This window comes from Podarcis cretensis, assembly GCF_951804945.1.
Source record: "Podarcis cretensis genome assembly, chromosome: 15".
Lineage (NCBI taxonomy): Eukaryota > Metazoa > Chordata > Lepidosauria > Squamata > Lacertidae > Podarcis > Podarcis cretensis.
Genome location: NC_137185.1, coordinates 535,796 through 550,862, shown reverse-complemented (window position 1 = coordinate 550,862; position 15,067 = coordinate 535,796). Strand labels below are relative to the sequence as shown.

General features: G+C 53.0%; 1 protein-coding gene and 1 long non-coding RNA gene across 5 annotated transcripts in view; one reads left to right on the top strand and one right to left on the bottom strand.

Annotated features, from left to right (window-relative positions):
• The window catches only part of SMG6 (SMG6 nonsense mediated mRNA decay factor), an 87,677-nt gene extending 72,825 nt beyond the window's left edge, over window positions 1–14,852 (bottom strand). For 2 of the 4 annotated variants that reach the window (XM_079955400.1, XM_079955401.1), the window contains exons 1-8: window positions 14,705–14,852; window positions 9,680–11,390; window positions 7,830–8,022; window positions 6,395–6,505; window positions 5,763–5,869; window positions 4,976–5,054; window positions 1,732–1,842; window positions 1,433–1,627 (exon numbers count right to left, since the gene is read on the bottom strand). In XM_079955400.1, coding sequence (XP_079811526.1) covers window positions 1,433–1,627; window positions 1,732–1,842; window positions 4,976–5,054; window positions 5,763–5,869; window positions 6,395–6,505; window positions 7,830–8,022; window positions 9,680–11,390; window positions 14,705–14,822 — 2,625 coding nt within the window. In that variant the 5' untranslated portion in view covers window positions 14,823–14,852. Of the gene's footprint in view, window positions 1–1,432; window positions 1,628–1,731; window positions 1,843–4,975; window positions 5,055–5,762; window positions 5,870–6,394; window positions 6,506–7,829; window positions 8,023–9,679; window positions 11,391–12,358; window positions 12,509–14,704 lie in introns of those variants that run through there. The other 2 variants (XM_079955402.1, XM_079955403.1) reach the window with 2 other exon arrangements.
• Window positions 12,545–14,298, top strand: LOC307204335. Its single transcript, XR_013833601.1, has 2 exons — window positions 12,545–12,669; window positions 13,168–14,298. It is a non-coding gene; the product is annotated as an uncharacterized lncRNA (long non-coding RNA).
• Window positions 14,853–15,067: the final 215 nt, after the last annotated feature.

The window sequence follows — 15,067 nt, the reverse complement described above, 5'->3', positions numbered from 1 at the left end:
CTCCTTGCCTGAAACCCTGCTGCCAGTCCGTGTAGGTGACACTGAGCTAGTTTGACTTGGAATAGGAGCCACTAACCCGTCTTCTTGCCCAGCTCAGCCAATGTGCCTCCCGTGACCCTCTGCTTACCTCCTTCCTGCCAACCTGCCCCTTTGCTTCTGCCCAGATGCTTCCTTGGAATAGGGCAACATATTGGCAAGGCCCCGGATCTCTCAGGCCAAAGCACCCACAGCAAAGCAGCCCACCCACCCAGCACCCAAAGTGCCAGCGCAGCCCATTGCTTAATTAACACTGTCGTTGCAAAGGCTGGAAGGGCCAAGGTACTCCCCACCAAAAAACCACCCTCCATCCATCACTGCAAGTTGTATCCTCATTCTTTATTTCATTTATATTTACATCCCACCTTCTTTCCTCCAAGGAGCTCAAGGCGGTCATACAGTTCTCCTTCCCACCTCCCATTTTATTCACACAACAATCCTGTGAGGTCAGGCTGAAACTGAGCGACTGTCTTCCAAGGTCACCCAGTGAGCTTCATGACAGAGGGCTGATTTGAACCTGGGTCTCTCCCGGGTCCTGGTCCAACACTGTTGTTGTTATTATTGCTACTGAATTGTATGTTAAATGCTTCTCTGTGCTGTGAGCCACGTCAAACATTTATCGGGAAGAAACACCTTTAGCAAAGGTTGGGGTTGGGATAAGAATGACTGAAGGCCGTATGTGTCCCAGTCAACTGGGGTTGGCCTAATCCTGCGGTCAGCCTGCCTCCTCCGCACCTTGGAGCCCCTCCTGCCCCAGCGGGGACCAGAGCACCCGCGTGACTTTGGGCATGTGAGAGTGGAGGCAAGGCCTTGTCCCTACGTGCTACGCAAGACATTCTCCCAAGGCAGCTTGGGACGGGGGTGGGTGGGAAGGCAGAAGTGGCCAGGAACACCCCTGCCACAGACAGACCCGCCTCTGCATTCTGCTGGCTCCAGTTCCCCTGTGAGCGGCACAGGGCAGAGCATCTCAGCGGAAGAGGGTTGCCCCCCCCAGCAACATGTCAGCCTGTCCTGCATAGCAAGAAGAGCAGCGCCATCCAGTGGCCAGAGGGAGCCCGGCAACAGAAGCTCCTCTTGGCCGACTTGTACACGTATGTATACACACTCATCTACCCATCCTGGGAAGTCGTGTGGTGCAGCGGTGAGAGTGCCAGAGGACGAGGGCCTGGGAGAGACCAGAGTTCAAGTCCCCACTCAGCCACAAAGTTCAGCCCAAGTCCCTCAGGCTAACCCACCTTATGGGGTTGTTGCGGGGATTAAACGAGGAGGGCGGGGAATCCTGGGAGCTCCTGGGAGGAAAAGGTGAGACATAAATGCAATAACCAAACCAATTCCACAAGGGGCAACACCCTTTACATGATGCTACACGGATTTCAGCCGCACGGATGGTACTCACATCGCTGGGGCTGAGGCTGCCGAGGCCGTTGTCCTGCTCCGAGTCCCGCCCGGACTCGTGCCCCTGGCTGGCGTGGGGGTGCGAGGGGTGGATCCAGAGCTCCAGGCGGGTGGCATCATCCCCAGAAGGCCGGAAGGCCGACTTCTTGCCTTTACTCTGCCGGCTGGGGCTCTTCTTCTGCTCCACCTGCTCCACCTGCACAGGGAGGGAGAGGCACCGTGGTCAGGGTGGGTGCTCCTGGGCAGAGAGGGAGGCTGGGGGAAAGGAAAGGGGTCCGCAGCCCTCCCCCCACCCCTTACCTTCCGCTTGGTCTCCTCGAAGAGGCTCATGAGGCTCTCCTTGGCAGTGAGGATGGGGTTGCTGGCCGCAAGGCTGCGCATGTAGTAGTAGACTGCATCCAACTTCCTCCTCTGCAGAGACAACAACAGGAAGATCCCCTTACAAGATAGTACCCTACAGAGGGGCGATTGGGGGGATCCAAAGGGAACACCCTCCTTCTTGCTGAGAAAGGGGAGGTGGCAATGGAAGGAGAGGGGCAGATGAAGCTTCTAGGACTGCAACAAACACAAGCCCCACAGGATTAAGCTCTTTGCCAGGGGCAAAACTCTATTTATTTTTTAAAAAATAATATTTATTCAAATTTTAAAGGTTACAAAAAGAAAAAAGAGAAAAAAGAAAAATAAAAAAGACAGAAAAAATACAATCAATTAAAAAAGAACAAATCGAACCTTTACATAGCTTTCTTTCCTTTACTTATTTCCTTGACCTCCTCACACCTCCCATTTTTGTATTCTAATTCAATTTGTTATTTCAGCAAATCCTTCCAACCTTGTTTTTATCTTAATAATTTGTCTTAATATACTATAATTTTACATTCTTTCACCAATTCATTTTTACTTAATCCTTTATGTCATTTCTACTAAAACCACATAATTTTCTTTTCCCAACATCTTTCTAGCAATCCTTAATTTTACAATATTTTTGAAGATAAACTTTAAATTTTTTCCAATCTTCTTCCACCGACTCTTCTCCTTGGTCCCGGATTCTGCCAGTCATCTCAGCCAGTTCCATGTATTCCATCACCTTCATCTGCCATTCTTCCCGGGTGGGTAGATCTTGTGTTTTCCAATACTTTGCAATGAGTATTCTTGCTGCTACCAGGGGCAAAACTTTAAGAACGTAAGAAGAGCCTGTTGGATCAAGCCAATGGCCCAGCATCCTGTTCTCGCAGGGGATGAACAGTTGCCTGTAGGGAACCAGGAGGCAGGATCCTCTCCTGTAATCTCCAGCAAGTGGAATCCGGAAGCATTGCTGCCTCTGACCGTGGAGGCAGAGCAGAGCCATTGTAGCTAATGAGCGGCTTTACATTGAGAGTTTTACTGCTATTTCTTTTAGCCACATTGGCCTGTATTTCCAATTCTGAGTTATCACAAGATGACCAATGACTGGTAATTTTCCTATGCCTTAGTTACCGTACGTCTGTGGTAGGTGGAGCTTCATGCTCTTTTGGTGAATAATAATAATAATAATTTATTTATACCCCACCCATCTGGCTGGGTTTCCCCAGCCACTCTGGGCGGCTTCCAACAGAACACTAAAATACAATAACCTATTAAACATTAAAAGCTTCCCTAAACAGGGCTGCCTTCAGATGTCTTCTAAATGTCAGGTAGTTGTTTTTCTCTTTGACATGTGGTGGGAGGGCATTCCACAGGGCGGGTGCCACTACTGAGAAGGCCCTCTGCCTGGTTCCCTGTAACTTCATTTCTCGCAGGGAGGGAACCGCCAGAAGGCCCTCGGAGCTGGACCTCAGTGTCCGGGCTGAACGATGGGGGTGGAGATGCTCCTTCAGATATACTGGACCGAGGCCGTTTAGGGCTTTCAAGGTCAGCACCAACACTTTGAATTGTGCTCGGAAATGTACTATATTAATATTATATAGTAATATTTTATGCTAGAAATGATTTTGTAAAGATGTGTAAAAAATATTTTTCACGTGATATTCTTTAGTGAATTTCATTGTGTTATTATCTTCCTTAGTGGGTTGTGCAAATTCTGAATAATGCTTTTTATAGGGTAGGGGTTCCTGAGAATGAGTTTTAGAACCAAGGGCTTGGGGCCCTGAAAAAGTTTGGGAACCACGGCTCTAGACTCTCTTGCAAAGGCCTTAATAAAAATTTTATTTAAAAAAAAATAGACTCTCTTGCAAAGGAACTCCTGCTAGCTCAGAGAATGGAGAGTAGTCTCTCCCAACCTTGAAACCCTAACAAGTTTTTGGACTACAACGCCCATCAGTCCCATCCAATGCTGATGGGGGTTGTAGTCCAAAACATCAGGAGGGGCGCCAGGTTGGGGGAGACCGACACAGAGTGTTTCTGTTTTCCAGTGGTGCTACTAAGGAGCTCAATCAGAAATGAAGTGGCTCCTAATAAATGGCATATATATTCCTGGGCACCTTGTTCCAACACCCCTTACGCTGATCGGGGGGGGGGAGCAGGAAGCCCCGTTTCTGATAAAGTCACACAGATGTGACTCAGCCACATCTAGGGCTGCATCCTTTAGAGCAAAGGAAGTTGCTTTATACAGAGTCAGACCACTAGGTCTGCTTAGCTCACTGCTGTATACGCTGACCGGCAGCCGTGGCTCTCTAAGGTCTCAGGCAGGGAGCCCTTCCCTGTCTTTGAACCTGGGACATTCTGCACACAAACCTGGCACCTTGGCTACCCAGCAGCTGGTCTAGATGGTTTAATTAATTTAATAACAATTAGATACTCTTTACTTTAAAGAAACCAAAGGATTTATAAAAAGGGGGGGAAACAAGAAACTTATCAACAAGAAAAAAATAGTAACAGTAATTTAAGACTTTTTGAAAAGCTAAAATAATGACAGACTAAAACCGCATGAAAACTCATGCCAACTTAAATTTCAAAAATCAGTTTAATCATTAATTAGCCTTCCACCAGAACAAGGACATGCCTTCCTAGCACCATGGTCTATCTATACGATGTACGATTTGTCCACGATAACCCTCACCCAGCGAATTTATGTCCACAGACGTGGAGCTTCCTCATGCCAAGGTACTTGCAATGGGTTTTGAGTACAGAGGCCTGAAAATAAACAAAGGGTTCCGTCCTGAAGGGGGACTTGCAGCTCCCTCAGATCTTTGGACCAGAAGCTGTGCTGCATGGTCACACTGCAGGAATAAAAAGCTAGCAAACTCTGTACACCTAATGAACCTTATTGACAGATGTTTGAGGAATTATCCATTTCAGTCAGTAAGTGAAAAAGAAGTGATGCCCACATTTTCATAAACGCTTATAAAGTCTACTAGTAATTATTTTTGACAGCTGAATTAATTCATCTAATGAAATATTAGCAATTTGGGAAATAGCTGTCATGCATCTGAAACACTGGCAAAATAATTAAGAAACGTAAGCATTTTTCATGAGTGAAGTGAGCCGATGCCTCTCCTGGTGCTGTGAGGCTCACAAGCCTCCTGTGCCTGGACCACCTCGGCTTCCTCCCTCCCTGCATCTCTCTTACCGTGTAGACAGCCAAGAGGGCCAGCTGGTTGTACGGGCGTCCGTTCTTGGGGGCGATGTGCTGGGCCTTCAAGTACCAGCTGGGGAGGCAAGAGAGCAGAGTGACTGACAGGCTAGGCTGCATCGGGGCAGGAGACCCTGGAGTGGAGAGGCTGCCACTGGCAGAGTCCTCTCCTAGGTCCTGCCAGTGGCTGTGGCAGAGATGGGGACAGCGTGACCCTGGGGAGCTGGAATTCCAGCTATATCTGAAGTGTGGCCACACACATCCCACGCAAAGAAGTTCCCCAAGAACCCCTCTGGGATGCTATGGTTCTCTCTCCTCTCAAAACCGACGTTTGTTATCCAGCCATATCCCCTTCCCCACCACTGGCACCAAGTCCCAAAAGTATGTTGTAACTGCACCTGCTCACATCAACCCTTTTGCCCCTTCCCTTCCGTCTACTCAACTTTCTCAACGTTTAGACTGCAGGCTCCTGGAAGAGAGAGGGAGTGGCTCCTCAGGACGGTTTCAGGCAGGGGAACAAGCCCAGCCCTGCCTGGAGATTGAACCTGGGACCTTCTGCATGCCAAGCAAGTGTTCTGCAGCTGAGCTACAGCCCTTTCCTGCCTTGTACTGAGTCGGACCAGCTGAATATTGTCCACACCGACTCTCCAGGTTCTCTGATTAGGAACAGTCGCAGGCCGACCTGAACCTGGGGCTTTCTGGACACAAAGCAGGAGCTCTATCCCATGAAGCGACACAGTCCCTTCCCCTCCAGAGGGTCCTCCAGGACTTCCTCCCTCCCTACCTGCGTGCCTTCCCGTAGTTAGCCGTGTCGCTGCTTTGCTCTCGGTATCTGCAGATGTCTCCTTGGCAGATCAGGCTCCTCTGGGCGCTGATGAGGGCGTATTTAACCTGGGGGAGAAGAAACAAGCCCATCAGTTGCAGGAAGGAGGGAGGGAGAGCTGGGGAGAGGCCTCTGCCGGAATCCAAAAACTCTTCCCTCGTATTTTAGATGGAGGCTGTGAGTGGCAAGTCTAGTGTTCCAAAGGATATTTGCAACCCACACATACAGTTATTTTAAAAATGAAGCCAATCTCCTCTTTGCAGGTCTCAGCTGTGGCATTGTTCCCTGCCTCCCTTGCAAGATTGAGCACCTGCCCCTTGCCAAGTGATGGGGAAAGGCAGGACTGCCATCCCCCCCCCCCAGCTCCAGCATCCTAGTTCGTTTTTGACAAGGGCAAAAGGAGATTTGATCTCCAGCTTAAAATGGAGACACAGCCAGGCTTCAGCACACCTGCTTCCTTCACCAGGGAAAAGTGCTGAGCTCCCCTCTGCCCAAAGAGGGGGTCTCCTTTACCATCCGTCTTCCAGGGACCCCCAGAGGGCCTGATCAACAAAGCTTCCCCCTGACAGACCCAGTGCCTGGCCAGGACTCACCACCTTCCGCAGGGGCTTGCTGCGCACAGCCATGCCGTCCATGTAGTCCTCCAGCTTGAACTGGTACGTCGCTTGCAGCTTCTGCAGCAAACTGTCGAAGAAATCGCTGCCCTGAGACCCAGGAGAGAGAAAGTGAAAAGGGATGGGAGAGAGTGTGAGTGAGTGGATGTGGAAGGAGTACTTGAAGAACACATGCCCCGGATTCAGAATCTTCTGACGGAATAACAGCACCCATAAGAAGAGCCCTGCTGGAGTTGACCCAAAGCCTGTCCAGCTCAGCATCCAAGGCATCTGTGCTTCCCGCATTGCAGGGGGCTGGACTAGATGACCCTTGGGTTCCTTTCCAACTCTATCAGTCTACAATTTTATCTCCAGTTCAGAGCAATCGTGACCGCCACCAGTAATAGACTTGGGGGGAAGAAAAAAAAAAGACTTGGGGACAAGCTGGTTCACTAACCAACTCCTGGGATTCCACCACGGTCCTTCTGGGTGCCCACAAACAAGAGTGCAGCCTTGGAATCACCCAACACAGGCTGTTTATGCCATAAAGTGGGAAGGGATCCAGAGCCTTTGTGCGTTTAGCACTTGTCAGTGGGCCACAGGAAGCTTTGTGAACAGCTTGGAGCTGAAGTCCTCAGAATGTCAGAAATCCATGCAGCTGGATCTGGTGAAAGGGGGCCCAGCTCGTCCAGCATCCTATTCAGAGCAGACAAGCAAATGCCCCCAAAGCAAAGTTCACCAGCAGAACTCCCTGCCCTTGAGCCCCTGCAACTGGATTCAGAAACATACTGCCTCCAACAGTAGAGGGAGAAGGAAGACTTAGCCAACCCTGTGAATTTGTCTCATTTTATTTTTTAAAAAAGCGATCAGTACAAATGTGATAGGAGCCCTACAGCAGCCGGATTGGGCCAAAGGGGCCCCATCTAGTCCAGCCTCCTGTTCTCACAGTGGCCAATCAGACGCCCCGAAGGGAAGCAGGAGCTGAGGGCAACAGCTGAGCTCTCCCCGCTTGTGGTTTCCCAGGAGCTGGTTTTGAGAGGCAGGTTGCTGGTGACAGTGCAGAGGTGCATCAGGAGGTTCTGCTTGGGCTACAGCAGCCTGGCCTAGCCTGTTAGCCTCCAGACAGTTTGGGCTCCGATGTCTATGCTGGCTGGGGCTGATGGGAGTTGTAGTCCAAAATATCCAGAGAGGGGTGCCCGGTTGGGTAAGGCTAGGCTGCAAAACATTTCTGACTTTACACACTATTTATTATGTGTTGGGGGACAGACACAGCTTTTTCTTCCTTACATAACGGGGTCATCATGCTAACATAAGCTTTTCATTTCCGTGTGTTTTTAAAACCACCATATTTGGGGTCAGGCGTACTACCCCGACCCTTGGGACAGTGCACTCCCCCTGGCGCCAGGCCACAGGGCTCAGCCTCAGGCGTCCTTACCTCGTCCAGGATCTGGAGCAGCTTGGTGCGGATCTCCTGGGCGTTCTCCCCAAGGGGATCCTTGAGCAGCTGCCGGAACTTCTCGATAACCTGGTAGAAGGCGTTCTTCCACAGAAGCTGGTCCACGTTCTGGGCGTCAGCAAACTCGATGTCGGTCAGCAGGCAGCGCTTGTACAGCTGCAGCATCTCCACCCTGGAAAGGGGCACAGCTAAGCCCAGGGGCTTCCGCCTCAAACACCCCCCCCCCCACTTACAGCTCATCTCTTCCACAGGACTCTACTCAGACCCACAATGGGGCAAATGTAAGAGGAGCTCGGTAGCTGAGTTGGACCAAAGATTCGCCCGAGTTCAGCACACCATTTCCCCCCAAATGGCCAACCAGAGGCCTCTTCTGGGAAGTTCATTAATAGCACAACCCCAACTGTTGTAACTCCCCAGGCAAAAGCAGCAGATTGCCTCTCCGTGAGAGATTCCACAGACAGGACTTACAGTGGTGCCTCGCAAGACGAAAAGAATCCGTTCCGCGATTCTCTTCGTCTAGCGGTTTTTTCGTCTTGCGAAGCAAGCCCATTGACAGCTTAGCAGATTAGCGCTATTAGTGGTTTATATCTTAGCGGATCAGCTGATAAGTGGCTTAGCGGCTTAGAAAAAGGGGGGGAAGGGGGGAAAAACCCGCAGGAACTCGCAAGACATTTTCGTCTTGCGAAGCAAGCCCATAGGGAAATTCATTTTGCGAAGCGCCTCCAAAACAGAAAACCCTTTCGTCTAGCGGGTTTTCCGTCTTGCGAGGCGTTCGTCTTGCGGGGCACCACTGTATCGTCTTCCACTAACCAGCTTAACCCCCCTTTAAAGCCTCCTTGGACATCTTCTGACAATGAACCCCATTAATTAGCAACGCCCTGTTTTGGAGTACAGGCAAAATACATTATTCACCTAGGCTTCTGGTTTTTAACTGGGAGGGCAGCTGGATACGTCCGTGACCTTGGTGGTTGTGCTCATCCTTTAAGAAAAGAGACTAGGGCTTGTTCCTTTTGAATGGATGTGTGGACCAGTATTTTAGGTTTCATTTACTGTTGTTTTTCTATCTGATCTTAATGTCTTTATTTTTGTTGCGTAAGTCACTTTAAGACACGCAAATGCAAAATGCAACTAATGAATATAAAAGCAATAATGACCTGCGAAAAGGCCTTCCTTTCACTCCTTTTATCTTCTCTTAAGAATCCAACAAACGAATGGAGGGTAAGGCTACCAATGGCTACTAGCTGCCTTGACTATGTTACACCTCCACTGCCAGAGGCAGCATTATTGATTTGTATTCTGCCTTTTTCTCCATGGAATTCAGGGTGGCCTACATGGTTCTCCTGCTCCTCATTTAATCCCCACAACAACCCTGTGAGGCAGGTTAGGCTGGGAGGCAATGACTCACAGAGTGACTCAGCCAGTGAGCTTCGTGACTAAGAGGGGATTTGAACCCTGTTCTCCCAGGTCCTAGTCCAAGGCCTCTTTACTAAGCGCCTGGAGGCGAGTTGCAGGGAATCTTAAATGGGGAGAACGCTGCTTTTATGCTATGGTCCCACTTGCTTTTGGCCTTCTCCTGGTGGCATCTGGGTGGCTACTGTGAGGAGAGGGTGGTGGACACAATGGACCCCTTTTGGCATGATCCAGCAGCTAGGCCGTATCCTTATGGCCAAAGTTAAAGAGCACCCACTGTGGTTTCCCCTGCAAGCTGCCTGGCTCTTAGAGCAGCAGGTGAAAGCAGCTGTGATGCCAAGACCCCTCCCCAAACCCACCTCCGGCCAACCAGCTCCTGCCCTCTCTGCCAGCACCCACCCTCGTCCAAGCCCTCGCACCTGAGCTGCCCCATCTTCTCCAGGCCCTCAGGGCTGAGCCGGTCCCGGGACAGGAGGTTGCTCAGCTGCTGCTCCAGGTTGCTGGCTTCACGGAGGATCTTGCTGAGATCCTGCTGCTGCAGGCTGCGCACCTGCTGCTCCATCTCGGGGCTGAGGGGCCCAGCCAGGAGGGGGCTGCACAGGTAGGGCTCAGCCTGCCCCGGGTAGCCTGGCGGGTAATAGGTGCCCGGGTAAACCCCGTTAATGGCACCGACCTGATAGGGCAGGGAGTACCCGGCGTAGGGGTAGGAGGGGGCTTGGCCTGCTGCCCGCCCGTAGTAGTAGGGGTTGTCCGAGTTCTGGAAGCGGTAGTAGGAGGCCTGGGCCTGGCGGGTGTCCCCCCGAGGCGGAGGGGCCGCCTCATCGTCCGTGTCGAGGAAGTGCAGCTGGGAAGCCTGGCTCTTCAGGGCTGGCTTCTGCTCAGGGTTGTTGGGGTCCCACAGCCGGCGGGCGGTGCCCCCTCTGCCCCTCCCCCTGGTGCCCTTGCCCAGGCCGCCGCTGAAGAGAAGCCGCGGCCCTGAGTGGGGGGCTTCGGGGGAGCCGGCACCACTGGCGGTGAGGTCCGTGTTGGCCGGGAGGACCAGGATGCCACGGCCCCTGCCCTGGGGCTCCCGGCTGGAAGAGCCCTTCCCCACTTCGGCGGCCTCCGTGGAATCGCTCAGGCTGGCCTCCGAGGGCTTCCGCTTGCGCCACTCTGCCTCGGAGGGCTCCCCCCGCCCGCTGCCCCTGCCGCCCGCTGGGGCTCCCTTGGCCTCCCGCCCGCCGGTGCCCCGGGAGAGCCAGCTGTGCTCCAGACGCCTCTTGGCTGCCTCTGAGTCCCTGCTGGAGCCACGGGCTGCCTCAGCCTCCTCCTCTTCCGCCTTGTCTTCATCCAGAGAGTCCGTGGAGGAAGCGGAGAGCTGCTTCCGGGGACGGGGCCTCTCCTTGGGTGGCTCCTGGCGCTTCCGCCCGGCCTCTGCCTCCCCGCGGGCCCCGTCAGCGCTGTTGTTGCTCCCAGCCGAGCTGGTGCTGCAGGTGCGGTAGCGGTTCCGCCGCTTGTCCGAGCGCGAGTAGCGCTTTGGGGTGCTCTGGGCCTTGCTCTGGGCAGCTGCCTCCTCACCTCCTTTCCGGACCCGCTCGGCCCGCCTACCCTTCTCCCCGCCACGGAGGAGCTTGGCCCCCTCCTGGCTCAGGCCCCCTTCCTGCCCCTCAGTGGGCGCTGGCTTCCTGTAGCCCTTCCCAGCGTCCCTTTCGGGCTCTTCACCCCGCTCCCCCTTTGCGGGGGGTTCCTCGGCCGCCAGCTGGGGGGCAGCGGGCTCCTTGGAGGGGACTTGCAGGCGCTTCCCTGGCTGGTAGATCTGCTGGTCAGGCTTCTTGGCTCGCCGGATGATACGAGGACACCAGTCCTCAGGGGAGACCCCCGGATCTTGTGGGGCCCCTGCCTCGGCAGTGCCTTCCAAGAGGCCGTTGGGCTGCTGCTGGCTGCTTCCTCTGGGAGGGTCCTGAGGGGCTGGGGACTCTTCCTTGCTGGGAGCAAGGGGAGCTCCTCTGTCGCCAGCCAGGGCGCCTCCTTTGGCCTCCTCCTGCTTGGCTGAGAAGCTGAGCTTGTTCCGCAGTCGGGAGAGGCCTGGCTTGTAGATCTCGAGGTCAGGGCGCCGATTGTCCTTGCGGTGGCGAGGCTCCTTTGTGGTCTCTGCAGAGAAGGAAAAACATAAGGAGGTGGTCAGCCTCGGAGCGGATAAGAAGCACCGGGGGAAATCAGGGACATGGTTGTGGGCTTTGCCTAGGGAGCAAGAGAGCCAAAGAGGCAGGGGAAACAGTGAGCTGTGACCAACACATAGCAGGACCACCACAGGGACAAGAGGAAGATGTCTGACTCAGCAGACCTGGTGCCAATTCACTTCCCTTCGGAGTCAAATCGCTGGTCCACCCAACTCAGTACTGCTAACACATACTGGAAGAGCCTCTAGAGCAGTGAAGGCCAAACCTGGCCCTCCAGCTGTTTTGGGACTACAATTCCCATCATCCCTGACCACTGGTCCTGTTAGCTAGGGATGATGGGAGTTGCAGTCCAAAAACAGCTAGAGGGCCAAGTTTGGCCATCATTGCTCTAGAGCATTTCAAGCAGGACTCTCTCACAGGGCAGAGAGCGGGAATGCTATTTCTCAAGTAGCACAGCTCCCCATCGCTGAGGGAGGACTGGAAGCATCCCCTCCCTGACATCCTGGAGAGCTGCTGCCAGCCAATGTCGACAATACTGAGCTGGATGGACATTTTCCTACGGACATGAATGTGTTTCCTTCTGACCCACCCTCTTGGTCCCCACTTCAGTTCTTTGGGGTTCACCAAGTGGCTGCTTGGCCACCTCACAAAACTGACATTGACAGTTACAAACTTAAGAGTTTCTCTTTTAATCTGCCCCCCCCCCATGCATGGCGCTTCCCACCACATCCCACCCAAACGGCCACTTCCATGGTGACGTATTGTTATAAAGCTTCCCAGAGACGCATCAGGATGCCGCCTCTGCCCTGCCAGGTGCTTTCTTCAGACACAAAGTATTTTTCACGGGCTTCTCCCCACATGCGGCCCAAAGACGACACGTGCAGCCTCCACCCCATAGGAACCTCTTTGTGCCAATTCATTCAGGAAGCCAGAACAGACCTCCCACAGGGGAGAACATCCTGAGAGTAGCAGGGGGCTCCCACTGGTTGGCTCCCTGTGCCATTGCCAGCTCCAAGGATGCCAGGAATGCCAGGTGGCCCTCCTCAGGTGTTCTGAGCTGGCAGGGATCGGAACCCCAAAGGAAGCAGTGCCCGTGGCAACAGAGCCTTGGGGGGGCGGGGTTCCGGAACCTTCCAGCCAAGGGGAACACTGGAAAAAAACAGGACTGCTGGCGGGGAAAGATGGCTCAGCTCCTGGAGTATTGGCTGAATGTGAGAATGCAAGACTGTAAGAACAGCCTAGGGGGTCAGGTGAGTGGCTCATCTAGTTCAGTATCATCTTCTCATAGCAGCCAACCAGACGCCCCCAAACAGGATCTGAACCCAGGAGCTCTTTCCCCTCCTGTGGTTTCCAGCCACTGGTGTTCAGAACCATTGCTGCCTCCAACTGTGGAGGTAGAGCAAAATCATCATGGCTAGTAGCCCTCTTCTCCGTGAACTTGTCTAATAAAAACATGAGAAGAATCTGCTGGATCAGAGCAAAGGTGGTCCATGTAGTACAGCAACTCCCCCCTCAGCACTACCTGTGTATAAAACGACCCTAAATTTTGAACCTCATTTTTGGGTCAAAAAAGTTCATCTTCTACACGGAAAAATATGCTAATAAAAAGCAAAGGCCCAGCAAGGCACCCAGGCTTCCCATCATCCCGTCCTCAAGGAACATTAAGGTGAACACACAACCACTCCATAGAAACTGGCCGCTGAATGGCAGGAACAACTTTAGGATGACAGCTGAGCTTTGTATTCCAGGTAGGACTTCACTATAGACTGCAGAGGGGAGAAGAAATGTGGTCCACAGGCTGGAGAGCTGGATTCAAGTTCTACCAGCTCTTCAGAGGAGTTCCTGGCTGGCTGTGAGCAATGTCTCCATCTCTCAGCCTCAGTCCTCCGTCTGCTGTGAGCCACCATCCTCAATGAGAGAATCCTGCTTGCAGCCAGCTTCCATCATATTTACTTGAAAATCATATTTACAGCCCAATCAATGCAAGTATGGCTCTATACGTGTCTATCACCAGTTTCAATACAGACTGCAGCCTTCCTAAAACTTATGCGAGAGGAAACAGCCACAACCCAATGCAAGAACTAAACGTTCACTGTCTTGGGATGGTGGACAAAAAGTGCATTACATAGTGAGGAGTGTCTTGATCCACGGGACCTCGTTTCAAGACTGATATATGGCACAAACCCACTGTGCAGTCTCAACGGGACACATTCTGTGCCAGTCTGTTTTCCACCTAATCTGTTTCTTTCACTTCCATGCTTGCACCCCATTTTTTCAGCACAATCTTAGGGGGAGGCCCTTCTCTTGATCCTGCCACCCTCACAGGCACGCTTTGTGTGGACGCAGGAGAGGGGCTGCTGCTCCCCCAGATAACTTTGGAGCTCCCTTCCTAGAGAGATTAAAGCTGGTTCCCTCTTTGCTGTCCTCCGGAGGGTGGGTGAAGACGACCTTTCTTCAACAGGCCTTTGGGGAACTGACTGCTTTTAAGGAAACAGCTCTTAATATTATTGATTGACTGCCCTTTCCCACAAGGCCCCAGGGCGAGTCACAACTCCAAGCACAACTTTAAAACTACAGTACTGTACTTGCAATCATCAAATGAGGTGGGTCCTTATTTTTAAACAACAGCCTTCTGTGCTGTTCTTGCTTTGCTTTGTTACTGCTTGCAGTATAAGAGATCAAGTTTCTTTCAAACACCGCTCTAACTCCATTGATGTTTTAATCATTAAAAAAAACAACCATGGCCTTTTATGTTTTTAAAACATAATGCACGTGTTTTATGCATTGGTGAGTTCTTAACGTTTTATGATGTTTTTACATGTGTTGGAAGCCACCCGTAGTGGGTGGGGTATAAATAATAAAAACTACTATTATTACTATCATTATCTTCACGTATTCTGTGCTTCACCGCTGTGTTTTGTTTTTAATCTTTCGTGAGCCGCCCTGAGGGAAAGGCGGGGTGCAAATGAATAAACAGAATAAAAACGAAAAACCCCACCGAGATCAAATTAAATATAGAATAACGATGAGGAGGAGGGTGACAATGGTGGCGATAACGATCCCCTCACGGTAAGAATAACGGCCGAGCGGTGAGAAACGTGACAACCACCACCGCCACAACGCGGTGGTAACGACAAGAAGCTCCCCGCAAACTCGCGTGTCGGCGGGCCGTGAGGAAGCGACCCCGCCCGGCGCGCGCCTCCCCCCGCCACGCCCCCCCGGGCCCGTTCACGCGGAGCGAAGCCCCGGGCGCGCGCCTCTCCTCCCCCCGCCCGGCGCGTCCACCTGGTCCTCCGCTGCCCCTGGCCGCCCCCGAGGAGGCCGCCTCCGCCGCCGCCAGGACTCCTCTCCTCAGCTCCGCCGCCGAGACGCGGACGCGCTCCAGCTCCGCCGCCGCCGCCATTTTGGCTCCCCGGGAAACGAAACGGGCGGACGGCGGCCGACGCGGGACAAGTCGCGCCGCGGGCGAGAGCGAGGGGCGGGACGGAACGCGCAGGCGCAGCCTCCACGGAGGAGGGAGGGGCGGGAAGCAGCTCTCGGGTCTCGAAAGCGCTTCGCCTTTGCCCCGCCCACTGGGCCACGTGGCCAGCCAGGATGCGTAGAGAAAAGAAAAGGTAGAGTAGCAACTCAGCTCTCGGAGTAGACGAA